The sequence below is a fragment of the Aristolochia californica genome, unplaced genomic scaffold (genome assembly GCF_029961685.1).
Source record: "Aristolochia californica isolate CCGP_79_NKW_82.1479 unplaced genomic scaffold, dmAriCali1.0.hap1 SCAF_4, whole genome shotgun sequence".
Classification (NCBI taxonomy): domain Eukaryota; kingdom Viridiplantae; phylum Streptophyta; class Magnoliopsida; order Piperales; family Aristolochiaceae; genus Aristolochia; species Aristolochia californica.
In genome coordinates, this window is record NW_027182103.1 from 43,196,898 (window position 1) to 43,210,824 (window position 13,927).

The following is a 13,927-nucleotide window of genomic DNA, read 5'->3' on the forward strand; positions in this document are numbered from 1 at the left end:
GAGAGAATTTTAATCTGTGAGAAACCATACTTTATAAGAGTTTCATTTGTTACTGCCCTAAATTATTAGGTTAAAAGAGAAATATTCGATTTTGAACTAAAATTATTTGGGGACTTGGCACATGTGGGTAGGGGATGGAAGGTGGTGCCTATCATAATTAACCCCCGACCCCATATCGATTAGACTAATGTTTAACTTTATGAATAAGTCTCATTCACGTGAATATTCACAAAAGTATATTTTATATGTAATAGAATTTTGTTTTTCAAGAAAGTATCCATCTTATATCGGAAATCCACCCAAATGATATTTTTGAGATTTTCAAAATCGTTTCTTATAGTCCACTAAGCATAAGATTAACAAGTTACTCGATATTAAAATTCCATAGAGTTTAGGGTTTAGGCAACAAGTTTTAATAATTGTTATCTATTAGGGGTTTACAATGTTCTTTCTACTAGTTTTAGCAAATGAGCCAGATGTGGCCGCAGGCCTTTGGTCCTACTTGTTTTCAGCATACTCTTATTCTGTCCTTTGTGATCAAATTCGTTTTTTATGAGAGCCTGGCTACTGGTCTCCCTGTTCAACTGCTGAACCCTGGAAAAACAAGGAGGCTTGTAACTTCTAAAGGAGGAAGTGAGGTGCAACCACCTTTTTATCTATAGAGAAAGGTGGGGAAACCGGGGCCTCCCAATCACTAGTTTGTTTAAAGAATATTTTTAATTCATTGAATGCAGTGGAGAGGCTTTCAAGGCATCACTAGACCAACATTTAAAATGGTCTTGAAAATTAGAGTTACCTAACCTTATGACAAAACTGGTTCAAAGTACCTGTCTGAACTGTTCAGATCCCAGAGCACTTTCACCCAACGTTTGTTAAAGACATGCAGCGAAGCCTAACACATTTTGAGCCCATCTTAAAGTTTTCAACATTCCATACTGGTGTGACCTAATTCTTCTGTACATAAACAAGTATCAGTCCTTACACAACTACTATGTACAAGGGGGTGTCAGTGTCTACACGGGTGACGGTCCTTAAAACTAAAGGGGGAAAACCAAAAAATAAAGTAAAATTTAAACTTTAAACCAACAGCATTAGAAGTGTACTACAAGTTCCATGTCATGGTTGGAAGTTGGGGTCCTCTCCGGTCTTATAGATTTGAAATAATTGCTTAGAGTAGCGGAAGGCCAGATTGCGGCATAACTCAGGGCCAGATGGATCATACGTCTTTAAGTCCTGTATGGTCTTTGTAACTCGGCCACATGGATCACCAGCAGTCAGAAATTCTGCCAGTTGAGAACCCCTGAGATGAGCAAAAAATCTCTGGTTGATGATTAGACCCACAAGAAGCAAAAGGATACCATAACCGCTGTGCATAGGAGTACAGCTTCCAGATATTGAAGTTAAAGAAGAAAAGATATTCTTGTTGCACTACAAAGGTGTTGGAAGAGTGTAACAGGCAAATAAAAACTGGGCGTTGAACTCAACCCATAAATAACAGCAGATAGATCCCAAACAAAAAGAGGAAAAAATTAAACAACCGATTTCCGACAAAATTGCCATGCTAAACTTGTTTATAGCATCACCATGTACCCATTGCAAGATATTTGAACATGCATTGATGCACGTATATCAAGCAAAATTTTTAGGTCACAAGTGACTTGGGCAAGTGATAAAAAAATAAAAATAAAACAATTAAACCATTTCCAAAATTTTCAAGACTTGTCTGTCATCAACCAGACAAATTAAAATACGATTAAATACTCAATACTCAATTCATGTTTATCTGCAGAGAGGAGTATCAAAATTTCAGAAGGTAATAAAATCACATCAAGAACCACTTCAAAATTTTCAGTCCAAATTTTCTTCTGTTTTTTTGTTTTTTCCACTCCACTAGTCTCACCCAATGTTAAACAAACTTACTCATGACTAGTTTCTTTATAGGTCTCTTGTCTCATCTTTATTATAGCCAGAAGCCTGACTCCCCATGTCTGACTGTGCAGGACTGATTATGAGTTGTGGATACTTAAGGTGTCGCCCAGTAGCAACCAACATAAACATATTCAATGTAGTCACACCACTGGTCAGAAGCTTCAATTAATGTTGTCTATCAACTACCAGACTCTCAGTTACAAATACCAGCCTCTCAAAGCTCGGAAAAACTATTAATATCTTGCTATGTTGGGCATCTTATTTGGGCATTATGGAAAGAAAAGAATAATCGTAAGTTTAATCTAAAATCTATTCCTGAAGATACATTGGGGTATAAGAAGATTAAAGCAGATGAACCAGGCTTTGCTTGCAAAGTGGCTTTGAAGGTTTACCTTTGAAAGCTTCTCCAGTGGAAACGAGTTATCTTATGCTGCTGATAATTGGCTTCCTTCAAACACTACAGCAGACAGATCTTCTCAAACTTGGAAGAAAATTTGCACAGAAAAATTCTCACCTGATCTCACATATCATGCTAACAACAGGGGCAAATAAAATTTTGGACAGATCATTGGGTTAGGGACAGGTCTCTTTTAGAAGAATTTCCAACTCTATTTCGACTTGCTATTGATCAGTGTATTACTGTCAAAGACTTAAAAAGAAATGTGAGGCTCCACTTCTTCGAAGCTAAATGGGCCAGAAAAAGTATTGCATTTCACTTGGACTGCTGCACTTAAAAAATCCTCACATGTGATGAATTGATCAAGAGAAGGAAGCCCATTATAAACTCTCTTTGCAAGCTTCGTGAGCAGGTTGAAGAAACAGAAAATCACACTCTCCTTCATTGCACTTTCAGCCAGGCAGTCTTGGGTGCTATCCTAAAGAAATTCAATGATTCTACTAGCTTCCCTCAAAATATAGCAGAATTCATAAATCAAAATATAGTCGGTCCCTTCCCAAAAACAGGACAGAATCTCCATCCTCTGGATCCTCTGGCATCCCTGAAAAGAAAGAAATGAAACAACATTTTCAGGCTCAAACAAGAACCTTTGGGGAGTACTTGAAGCTTCCCTCCTTTCTATTCTCTAGAGGGGCCATGTCTTTGGTGCTTTACCCCCAATTCCAAGCTCTTTGATTGAACGAAACTGGCTAATGGTTGCAGACCATAGAGGCTAATCTCACCCTCAGATCAACCTTGGAAACTCCCCCACCCCCAATGGTTAGCTCAAACTCAACTTTGACAGGAATTCTAAGGGGAACCCTGGCCCAGCTGGAGTTGGGGGAAACCTTAGAGACAGTGGCATCCGCAACATCCTTGCCTACTCTGGCACAGCAGGTACAACAGACTCTATTGAAGTTGAGAGTTCAGCTCCCCTCATTGGACTCGGTTGCTGGCCCTATCCTTTTCTGATTCTCTGATTACTGAGGGTGATTCTGCCTCATTATTGGCTGGGTTGGCAAACAGGGCATCAGACAATTATATGAAGAAGTTCAGCTAACAGTAGCACTTGGACCATTTCCTGGCAGCACACTCCCTTATGCTGCAAACAGCATCTCTAATGCACTTGTAAAGCAGGAAGCTTCTTGTCCCTCTCTTGTATTTAGGGATTCTCATCCCCTAGATGTTGTGTATTTAGAGCCTAGCTCTTCTCAGTATTATTATCTAATGAAAATAAAAAAATAAAAAACTGTCCAGAACGGCCAAAGATGAAGTGTGAAAGGACTCGAATTAGGCTAGCTAACAATGGACCGGTGATATCATAGGTGATCCTCATGAAAGCTATCAAAGGAAGAAAGGAATTCATATAGATGATCCTGATCATGAACATAGAAGGATTATGGCCTAAATGATGGCGATACATTATAAGCTGAATTACATAAAAGGGGAAGATGTACCACAAACAACAGAAATATAAAAAAAAAAATAGCATAATAAATTTTTTATCTTCCTGATCAACATTTACTCCAGCATGCAACTTAATAAAGTTCCTCTAGTGTTTTCAAAGTTCTAGCAAGTAAAGTACAAGTATTCTATTCAAACAATTGAATACATGCAACAAAATAACAAAAAAGAAACATATTTATGCTAATAGATTATCTGAAAGGATTAATACCAGAATAAAATAAAAGCAATAAAATTTTGATATAAGGCATTCTGACTAAACCTGAGTGCATCTATTGTGTTAAAACCACGTTTGTTGTGATAGATTGTGCCTTTCACAGACTGCTCTTCAGATGTTTGTCGCCGATAAAGAGCACAAACAGCTTTCATACACAGCTCTAGGTTCTTTCCAAGTGAAGACAACAACTGTCCTTCATCCACACAATTTGAGGAATCTTTGTGTCTATTAAAAAGCTGACTTAGTCCTGAATCAGTGTCTGATTCATCTCTAGAATCATTGGAAGAGTGCTCACTTCCCGAACTACTGGATTTGTCTACAATAAATCCACTCAAACTTTCACTCTCACTTTCTGAATCTTCTTCTTCCATATCATCCTCTAAGGAAATTGTAGAGACCATTCTTTTAGGTAACTTACATGAAGTCTGACTTGTACCAAAGCCTCCATTTGCTCTGCCAGTGCATTCATTTTGCTCAAGTGAACCATTGCCTGAGGTTCCTTGCGTCCAACAGTTTTTCATCCTGCACTTTCGTACTGGCAGAAAACGCTTTTTCATAGAGTTCATGGGTCCTTTCACGTCAACACTACCTGAAGTAACAGTCACACTTTCTGTTTTACCATCTGACTCATTTTCTTCCATCGCATCTTCCTTTGCAATTTCCTGGATATCTCCTTCATGCATCAGATGAATTCCACCAGTCCTCAATGTTTCTTTCTCAGTTAGAGACATTTGATTTCCAATTGGAAAGCCTGCAGAAGTTTCATTTGCCCGGCAGTTCACTTTTTTGCACTTTCTTAGTGAGAACAAACGTCTTGTTTGAGGGCTCACAGGTTCTTCAATATCATCACCATCTGAAGGGATTATTGGCTCATTAGATTGGTCTACTGCAGAATTCACAGCTTCTTCATGTTCCACAATGTCCTTGTCAACTTCGTTCAACCAAGTTCTTTTAATAGGTATACGGTCCATATCAACATCATCCTCTGTATCACTAGTAACCACTTTCAATTTACGCTTCTTTTTAGGTGTAGACGGTGAAAGGAAGTCCTTGCAGCCGCTAGCATTATCCTGGGTTGCCCTCTCAATCTCTTGGATAAAAGGCATGTTGCTTGAGACAGTAGGTTGAGATATATACCTTCCACCTTTTAAAGTTTCTTCTGTATCTTTGCTTCCTGAATCCTGAACAATACCATCATTTAATACTTGGGCATTTTTTTTTTCATCATCGTCATGATCATCATCACTGATCAGTATCAAATCCTCTCTAAGCAAAGATTTAGCACCAGCAGTTTCTGAATCAACCAAGGTGCCTTTCTCAATGAAGGACAAAGACTTCCTAGCACGACTTAAAGTGTCTTTTCTAGTTGCTAAAAGATCATCGATATTCTTGGCTTTGTAATTATGAAAGGAGTCAAATAAGCTGTTTCCAGGAGAGGTTTGTCCTGTATAAGGAAAAGAATCAGCATGAAGTAGAAAACAACTTATTATTTTTAATTTGAACAACCAAACAATAATGGCCACCAGGACAAGAGAATATGTTAACTATAACATCTTTGAACTAAAATATTCATTAAACTACATCTTTTCTATTAAAAAATATATTTTTTAATAAATATTTTTCATATCACGTCTCAACAGGGCATGTACATTTCTAGTAGTTAGAAGATACTTCAATAATGCAGCTGAAATACCTTAACCCTACCATTTCTGTATAACTAGAGGAATTAAGAGCAGAATTCTCTTTACTATTTAAAAAAAAATTATTTTTCTTTCTTATTTTCAAATACTGATTACACATATACAAACACCCCATCACCCTTGAGATTTGAACCCAAGATGTCATATAAAGAAACCAAATCTTGACATTGCACCAAAGTGTCCATAATCCACAAAAAAACTTTTCATGCATCCACCCACAATAATTTTCCTTTCTTAGGGTTTAGGAGTATCAAAGGTCTATATATTCTTTGAATCATCTACAGTCATGCAAAAGTGAGCAATGACTCCCCCAGCACTTCTGAAGTAGAATCATAAAGTATTAATACTTCAGAGAAGATGCTTCAAAAACATAGAATTCTAATTAAGGAGGAGAATGTTAGAACTTGACGCTAATTCTAGATCTTAAAAAATTAGTAATTAATTTCTTTCACGTTACAGGATCAGTGTTTTAATCTTAACGGGCTTACATTGTTCACTTCTAAGAAAAATAGGAGTTTTGTGTCTATTTAGGTCCATTGACAAGGCCTATAGACCATCCTTTAAACTCAGTTTCGTCTCTAGACAGTGAGATTTTTTTCCTTAAACTAAAGATTAAATGCTAGCAAGGTACCACTAAATTGAATTTCTATCAACCAGATTAACAGGAGAAAATACACTACGACCTATTCTTATTTTCTGGGAAAAGCAAAGTTAAAGTCATGTGTACCTATCCCCCGCAAAGGACTATTTCCATTGATAGGAGACTTTCCAGTGTATTCAATTTCGACAACTAAGTTCTCGCTGTTCAACTTTTTTCGCTCCATCTGCCTTGGAGTCGAAGAAAGAATATCTAAACCTTTCGTAGCGACATCCTGGTTTTTCTCCTCCACAGGTAATAGCACATTTTTCGCTTTCTCTTGGTAAGAAACTTCATCGAACAACTTGTTAGACTCCACGTCCGTGTTTACGCCCATGCAACGTTTTTCATTCCATTCCAAAATCTGTTCTTCCAAGACTATAAAACGTTTCTTATAGCTATCGATTTCCTCCTCATCCCGCCTTCTGCAGCATTCCAGCACTGCAATTCTTTCATTTGCAACCACGAGATCTTCTTCCAAACGTGCAACCTCTATCCCAAGCTTGTTGCACAAAGTTGTGAACTTATTTACTTTCTCTTCAAGAGCAACCTTTATTGACTTCAACTCTTCCAACTCCATCTTCAGCACAGCGCTTTGTGTATTCACTTCCTTTTGTCGCTCTTCAGACTCCACAAACAAAACCCTAAATCTCTTCCACATCGATACAACTTTGCCAGTAAGGTCTCTTGCTCCTTTACAATACATTCAATCTTCATCTGGGGATTAACATATTTGACCAGCTCTTTAAAAATGCTTCGAGACCGGACACTAAATTAACCTTACCTCGACAGCTTCGTCCACCATCAAGATGTTTCGACTGCGGTTCCCAAATTGAGAGGCAAGACAGATTTAAAAACCCCTGGGTTTGTACCAATGATCAGAAACTGAGAACATGTAGAACAAGTGAAGAGAACAGAGCAAAAGAAACAGAAAAAATCGGCTGCGTTTATCTCGGCTGCAATTCAGAAAATGTACAAAGGGGTAACCACAACATCCTCAGTATAATGCCGTGCATCCTCAGGACGTCACTGTATCCAATAGCGAATCGGGAACAGGGTCCCGAATAGGTGTGGCATCGGTCGGGTTGAAGGGGAACCCGATCCGATCCGATCGGGTTTCACCGCATAAATGGGGTAGGAATAAAATCTATTGGGTTTTGGGTCAAGGATGAGTTTTTCTAAACCGGGAACAAAATTATAATATAAAATAATGTAATGATGGGTAGGAAATCAGAATCAGTTGATACAGCCTTTTAATCTGCGGATAACCTCTTATTGCCCATGTCTCCTAGGGCGAAATTCTATACGTTTAAACCAATACACGATACTTAACGTAACTTAACAAAAGGGTATGTGTACTTCGACATACGATAACTCGCCCCCTAATTTAGGGTTTAAGGTTTAAGAGTTCAAAGTTTAGGGTTTAAGGAGTTATTTTTTAAAAATATTGGTGAAGCGGATAATTTGAAGGTGGCCATTCCTGTAAAGGTAAAAACCCCATTAGTAATCCAAGAGCCACTGTTTTCTTGTTTGTTGTTGTTGTTGTAATACGAGCACGAAGTGGGAGGTAGAGACAGATTATAGCTCTAGACAAACCGTGAAAAGGAAAAGAAATCAAACGAAGCATTCTTCTAAGAAGGCAGCAAGCATCCCATGAAATGCTCAAGACCTTTCAGGAATATCCGGCAATCAACGTCTGCTTAACCTTGTTTCGGCGGTGAAAACCTAGATCAGAACGCCGTTTCTGTCTAATTGTGGAACTATAAATAATCCTCAATTATTCGTGCAAGCTACAATTTTCTCTCTCTCTCTCTCACAGTCATCAAAAGTGAACGAAGACCCATACAATTAAGGATGGCTTCTTCTCAAAATCTCGCCGTGCTGAACGCCCTCGATACGGCGAGCACCCAATGGTACCACATCAAGGCGATCGTCATCGCTGGCATGGGCTTCTTCACTGATGCCTACGACCTGTTCTGCATCTCCTCCGTATCCAAGCTTCTAGGTCGTTTATACTACTACGATCCCACAACTGGGAAGCCTGGGAAGCTGCCCAACAACGTAAACAACCTAGTCGTGGGGGTGGCCCTGATGGGGACTCTCACCGGGCAACTGGTCTTCGGTTGGCTAGGAGATAAGCTCGGCCGGAAGAAGGTTTACGGGATAACCCTTGTATTGATGGCCTTCTGTGCCATCTGCTCCGGGCTATCCTTCGGTGCCACTGCACCATCTGTTATCGGGACCCTTTGCTTCTTCCGATTCTGGCTGGGCTTCGGTATTGGTGGGGACTACCCGTTATCTGCTACGATCATGTCAGAGTACGCCAACAAGAAGACCCGGGGGGCCTTCATCGCAGCCGTTTTTGCCATGCAAGGCGTTGGGATCATCGCCGCCGGTTTGGTGTCCATGACGCTCTCTGCGATTTTCAAAATGTACAACCCAGCTCCTGGTTTCAAGACCAACAATGTGCTTTCGACACAGCCGGAGGCGGATTTCTTATGGCGGATTGTGCTCATGTTGGGTTGCGTTCCCGCGCTGCTAACTTACTACTGGCGGATGAAAATGCCCGAGACAGGGCGTTACACTGCGCTGATCGAGGGTAACGCGAAGCAGGCAGCCATGGATATGGGGCAGGTTCTTGACATCGATATCCAGGCGGATGCGGAGAAGCTGACCAACTTCAGGAGCGCTAACGAGTACCCACTACTATCGAGCGAGTTCGTAAGACGCCACGGGGCTCACCTGGTCGGCACCATGAGTACGTGGTTCTTACTCGACATCGCCTTCTACAGCCAAAACCTGACACAGAAGGACATCTTCCCGGCCATCGGTCTCACCAGACCCGCCGGCGATATAAACGCCCTGGACGAAGTGTTTGAAACTTCTCGAGCCATGTTCGTCGTGGCCCTCTTCGGCACTTTCCCGGGCTACTGGTTCACCGTCTTCTTCATAGAGAAGATAGGCCGATTCATCATCCAACTCGTGGGTTTCTTCATGATGTCCGTCTTCATGTTCATCTTGGGCATCAAGTATGACTACCTAAAGCAGGAAAACAAAATGCTGTTCGCTGTCTTGTATGGGCTGACCTTCTTCTTCGCCAACTTCGGGCCAAACAGCACCACCTTCGTGCTGCCGGCGGAGTTGTTCCCTACGCGGGTGAGATCTACATGCCACGCACTGAGTGCTGCGGCGGGCAAAGCTGGAGCCATGATCGGAGCATTCGTGGTGCAATCCTACACACTGGACGGGAAGACGAGTAAGATCAAGAAGGCCCTGATCACTCTAGCCTTTACCAACATGCTGGGCTTCGCGTGCACTTTCCTGGTGACGGAGACCAAAGGCCGGTCTTTGGAAGAGATATCGGGGGAGGACGGTGGCGCCGACGATGAAAAAAGAGATAAAGAGATCGCCATGCGTGGTTTGTGAAGAAAGGGATCGGTCCTTGCTCAGTCAATCGAGTTCCAATAGTCAGACAGAATGTAAAACTCTCGTATCGTTCGTTGTTGGCTTTGAAGAATAAAGAGCTGTTGTAATGTCGACGGTTGAGTCGGAGTCCTCTATATTTTACCACCGCGTGTCTCATAATATCGTGTAAGCTTTTATAATTGCAATCAGGAAAGGTTAAATTATATTCCGATAAATGACAGGGTGTTTGTATGTTTGTCAATCATGTTATCTTGTTATTCTCAGGGTCTGCGACTCTGTTATTGTCACAGGCTCTAACCTTCGTCAATCTATTTTTTTAATTATTGTAAACATGACCACAAGTTTTTCATTTTCTAGTTACAAATATATGTTAAGGGAGATTAAGATTGGGCAAGAGTTAGGTTAAATAAGGAACCTGACTCAATTTAAGCAAATCAACCTTGCACAGATTTAAAATTACCCTTTAATTATTTTAAATTAAAACATAAATTCATATTCATTTTAAAAAGAGAAAAACAAAGGTATTTGGGAAAATTTTAATTGTCGTATAGAATTATTGTACGTATTATTATTATTATTATTATTTATAATTATTGAATACTTTTTTGTCTTTTTAGTCACTACCCAGGAGAATGGGAAGGCCGTCACGCCTTCCGCGTCAACCAGTAGGTAGAAACTAGAGAGGGCGGGAGAACAGTTTGTGTCGAACCCTAGGTCGAACCGTTTCCGCCAGCTCAAACCTTCTTGAGGGATTACAGACAGTGACCGCCGGGGACGTCTGCTGTATTTTCACGGAACAGTAATGGAAGAACCTCGGGCCCAGGCTATCTGCGGAAAAGAGGCGCTTGATCTGCTCAACTGCGTTGCGGAGCCGAATTTTGATCAGGAAAAATGTCTCCGCCTCTTGAATTCCCTTCGAGATTGCGTCCTCCAAAAGGTCAGCCGTTTCACTGATCAGAGCATATTTTCCTGAACTTTTTGTTTGTTTTCTTCCGAATTTTGTACGGTGTCTGTTGGAAGCCTTTTTCTTAATATTGGATTACTCGAACTTCATGTGAATGGTCATTTAGAACATTCGTGATCAAACGTCGTTTTGCTTGGGGATTGTTGATCTCTCTTTGTGCTTGCTTGGTGGATACTCTTACTTGAACATCTCACCACGGAGATGCGGTTGGGCGTTTAGCACTCTGCAATTTATGACTTCCACGTAAAACACACACACACACAGATAAAGGTCAGTATCTGGTGATGTATGTATCCTAGAGGACGGACAACCACATCTGATGAATTATTGCAATAAGGAGTTCCGCAGATGATTATAGTAGAATATGAGACGGATCAGCATCACCTTATAAATGTATTCTCTTTCTGATTGCCTCATCAGGGAGTTGAGCTGACTACCTGAAGTAGTATACTCTTTCTAGTACCATCCTTAAAAAGCTCTTGAACTTGAAGAGAATCACATTGTGTCGTGTGCCGAGATGTGTAGTGAACATGGATGTGAGGCCTGGAACATGTTTTGCGAAGGTGAGACCATCTTTAAGCCCTCCTATGGAAATTGGGTGCTGGGACTACTTTTGACATTGACAACAGGGAATTGAGTTTACGGCTTGCTGAAAATGGAAATTTTTTTTGCCAACCCATTCCATGTTTGGAAGATTTCTTTTTGCTGCTGATCCATGTGCTAAAATATCTGTGACACTGCACTGATGACCTTTTGCAGTTGTTGCGTAGAATCACTTGGCAGCATGTGTCTAACGTTGTGTGTTTGTGAAGAGTTTTCTGTTGTTTAAGGATCAATGCTTCAGTTATTTATACTAATGCTCTGTCATTGAAGACTGGTTACTGACTTGAGGGATCATACTTTGGTAATGGAGCCTTGTACAGGGATTTTCTGTTGTTAAAGGTCTATGCTTCAGTTATTTATACTAATTATCTGTCATTGAAGACTGGTAACTAACTTGAGGGATCATATTTTTGTAATGGAGCATTATATCGGGAATGAACACATTGCATTGGAAGTGAAGTGTTGTTTGCATGTTTTTCAACTTCCACTGGCTTTTCTATCTGCAAGTAGAAGGGGGTTATAATTAATTAGTTACTTCTATTTATCGGCTGGCTCTTGTACAAATTTGACTTAGGTTATGTTTGATTAAAGGTTATGAATGTTAGCCTTGCTCAATTTACCTCATAATCAATGGTTTGGTCTCTTAAATACTCGGAACTAGAGGATTGAATACTTGGTTCTGTTTTGTGTGACTGAATGGGCAATTTCTGCGAAAACCTGGTGTTGTGAAAAAATAATGGATGGTCTGTCATCAAATTAAACTAAAGGCTCACACAAAGATGGTTGTAATTTCTGTTAGAGTTACAATCGTGCCTACCAATTGTTTTTGTATAAGAAACCTCTTTGAAGTTTTTAAGTGTGAGAAATCCTTTGATTAGTATATAGTGAAGTTGGCATTTAGATATTCTCAATCATCATTGATTATGCACTTCCTCTGATAGAATAACAGTGGGTTTTTTTTCTTTTCTGTTCCTTGTTTCCTGTTTCTCATTTTCTTTTGTGTGTTGATGTGCAGAAAGTAATAAGGTTCTCTCTTGCTGAACAAAACAATCAATTGGCAGACTCCAATGGTAAGGAGAAGCACTAACAACAAGTAGAGTTTTGAGAGAGAAACTAACTCAACTTTTGAAATTTTGAAAGAGAAAAAAGTGGAGTTTATTGCATACCTTTCATATAGAATGTGAAGGTGAAACATTTGTAATTTTTTACTGTGGCCCGGGTTCAATGAATATGAATACTTAACTTAACAGATCGTGTTGGTCTTCGTGCAAATTGAATTGGTTCCTGGCGTTAGGCAGTCTGATATGTGCATTGGATGAGTTTACACAGTCAGGCTCTGTGACAGCGTGGGACATGGCTTTTTCTGGGCTCATGTGTTTAGTAAAGAACTGAGCCGGACTTTAGCACCGAAATTTCTTCAACTCCAAATTTTCTACAAAACGAAACTGAGGCTCGCCTGTTTACTGGGAAACCAGATAATCTGCTGATTTGGTTGGTGATTGAGTTCAAACGCTTGATGTGAAGGTGCTGGTTGTTTTGCAGTAGGTAGAGAAGTAGCGCATATGTTCAGTCTCATGTTTCTATTTAAAAGTTGCCGTGACTGAAACTATTTTTTTGGGACCATTTAAGTTGAAAGTGAAACTTAATACTATTTCTAACTTTCGTCATATCCAGTGATTTCTGACTTGTTTTCTGTGCTCCAGTGTGGCAGAAGTCCCCTGATCTCTGTTTGCGAGGCGTAGATGACAAACTTCCATTTTGATCAACTGCCATAGATTTTTAACATTGCACTCTTTGATATTCCTTTAATTCAACTCTTCTCTCACTAAGGTAAAAAAGGAATGCTTACTGCATCCGCGAAGTAGTAACAACACTCGTATGCAACTCGATTTGGAACCCCCTTTGGCGATGACAACAGACCAAGAATTTGCTCGGCCAAATCGTGTATCCTTTAAAATGTCGATTCAAAATACAATCCATGGTTCACATATATTAATTTGTACATCGAATTAGGTGGATTACAAGCGAAACATACTGATTAATACATGGATTGGTAAATTTTGAATTGACTCTGGAATATATAATTGTTCCATTTTCTGGCTCATACATTCTCATTAATATTATTGTAACGAGGCCGAAAACTACCATGGGGATATTGGTGAGTTTTGATAAGATTTTCAAGCTGGATTTTGGAAGTGTTTCCTCTTGGTGCCATTTATTTAGATGTGTAAATGGTTTAAGCTAATAAAATTGTTAACGAGGGGTTTAATACATATTTGTCTTTTAAATATCCCCAGAAAACTTGTCACATGGTGGGAATGAAGTTGGGTTTTCAGACTAACGATGGATTTTCAGAAGGACATGGATTTCACAAAATTCGACCCAAACCCCACCCGTGCCGACCTATGGTTCACACAAGTTTTTATGAATTCAAACATTTTTACATGGAATCAAAGTGCCTAAAAAATGAACCGCTAAGTATTGAAGCAAGAAAGCGGGTCGAACCGCCTCTTTCCCTCTCTTCGTGTTCCGAACCAGCAAGAAATAAAGG

The 13,927-nt window shown here is 39.9% G+C and overlaps 2 protein-coding genes across 2 annotated transcripts; one reads left to right on the plus strand and one right to left on the minus strand.

Moving 5' to 3' along the window:
• Window positions 1-867: 867 nt before the first annotated feature.
• On the minus strand, window positions 868-7,337 carry LOC137963941 (glucosidase 2 subunit beta). Its single transcript, XM_068811172.1, has 3 exons — window positions 6,474-7,337; window positions 4,092-5,490; window positions 868-1,300 (listed from the first exon to the last, which is right to left on the minus strand). The coding sequence occupies exons 1-3, from the start codon at window positions 7,087-7,089 to the stop codon at window positions 1,117-1,119; spliced, it is 2,199 nt and encodes a 732-aa protein (XP_068667273.1). The 5' UTR covers window positions 7,090-7,337; the 3' UTR covers window positions 868-1,116.
• An 838-nt stretch (window positions 7,338-8,175) lies between these two features.
• On the plus strand, window positions 8,176-9,809 carry LOC137963392 (low affinity inorganic phosphate transporter 4-like). The gene has a single exon (XM_068810515.1). The coding sequence runs from the start codon at window positions 8,238-8,240 to the stop codon at window positions 9,807-9,809; it is 1,572 nt and encodes a 523-aa protein (XP_068666616.1). The 5' UTR covers window positions 8,176-8,237.
• Window positions 9,810-13,927: the final 4,118 nt, after the last annotated feature.

Coding starts and splice junctions, on each gene's coding strand:
- LOC137963941 (XM_068811172.1), bottom strand. CDS start 7,089: ATGTATTGTAAAGGAGCAAGAGACCTTACTGGCAAAGTTGTATCGATG. Junction 5,491..6,473: donor TAGTCCTTTGCGGGGGATAG/GTACACATGACT, acceptor TTCCTTATACAG/GACAAACCTCTCCTGGAAAC. Junction 1,301..4,091: donor AACACAATAGATGCACTCAG/GTTTAGTCAGAA, acceptor TGCTCATCTCAG/GGGTTCTCAACTGGCAGAAT.
- LOC137963392 (XM_068810515.1), top strand. CDS start 8,238: ATGGCTTCTTCTCAAAATCTCGCCGTGCTGAACGCCCTCGATACGGCG.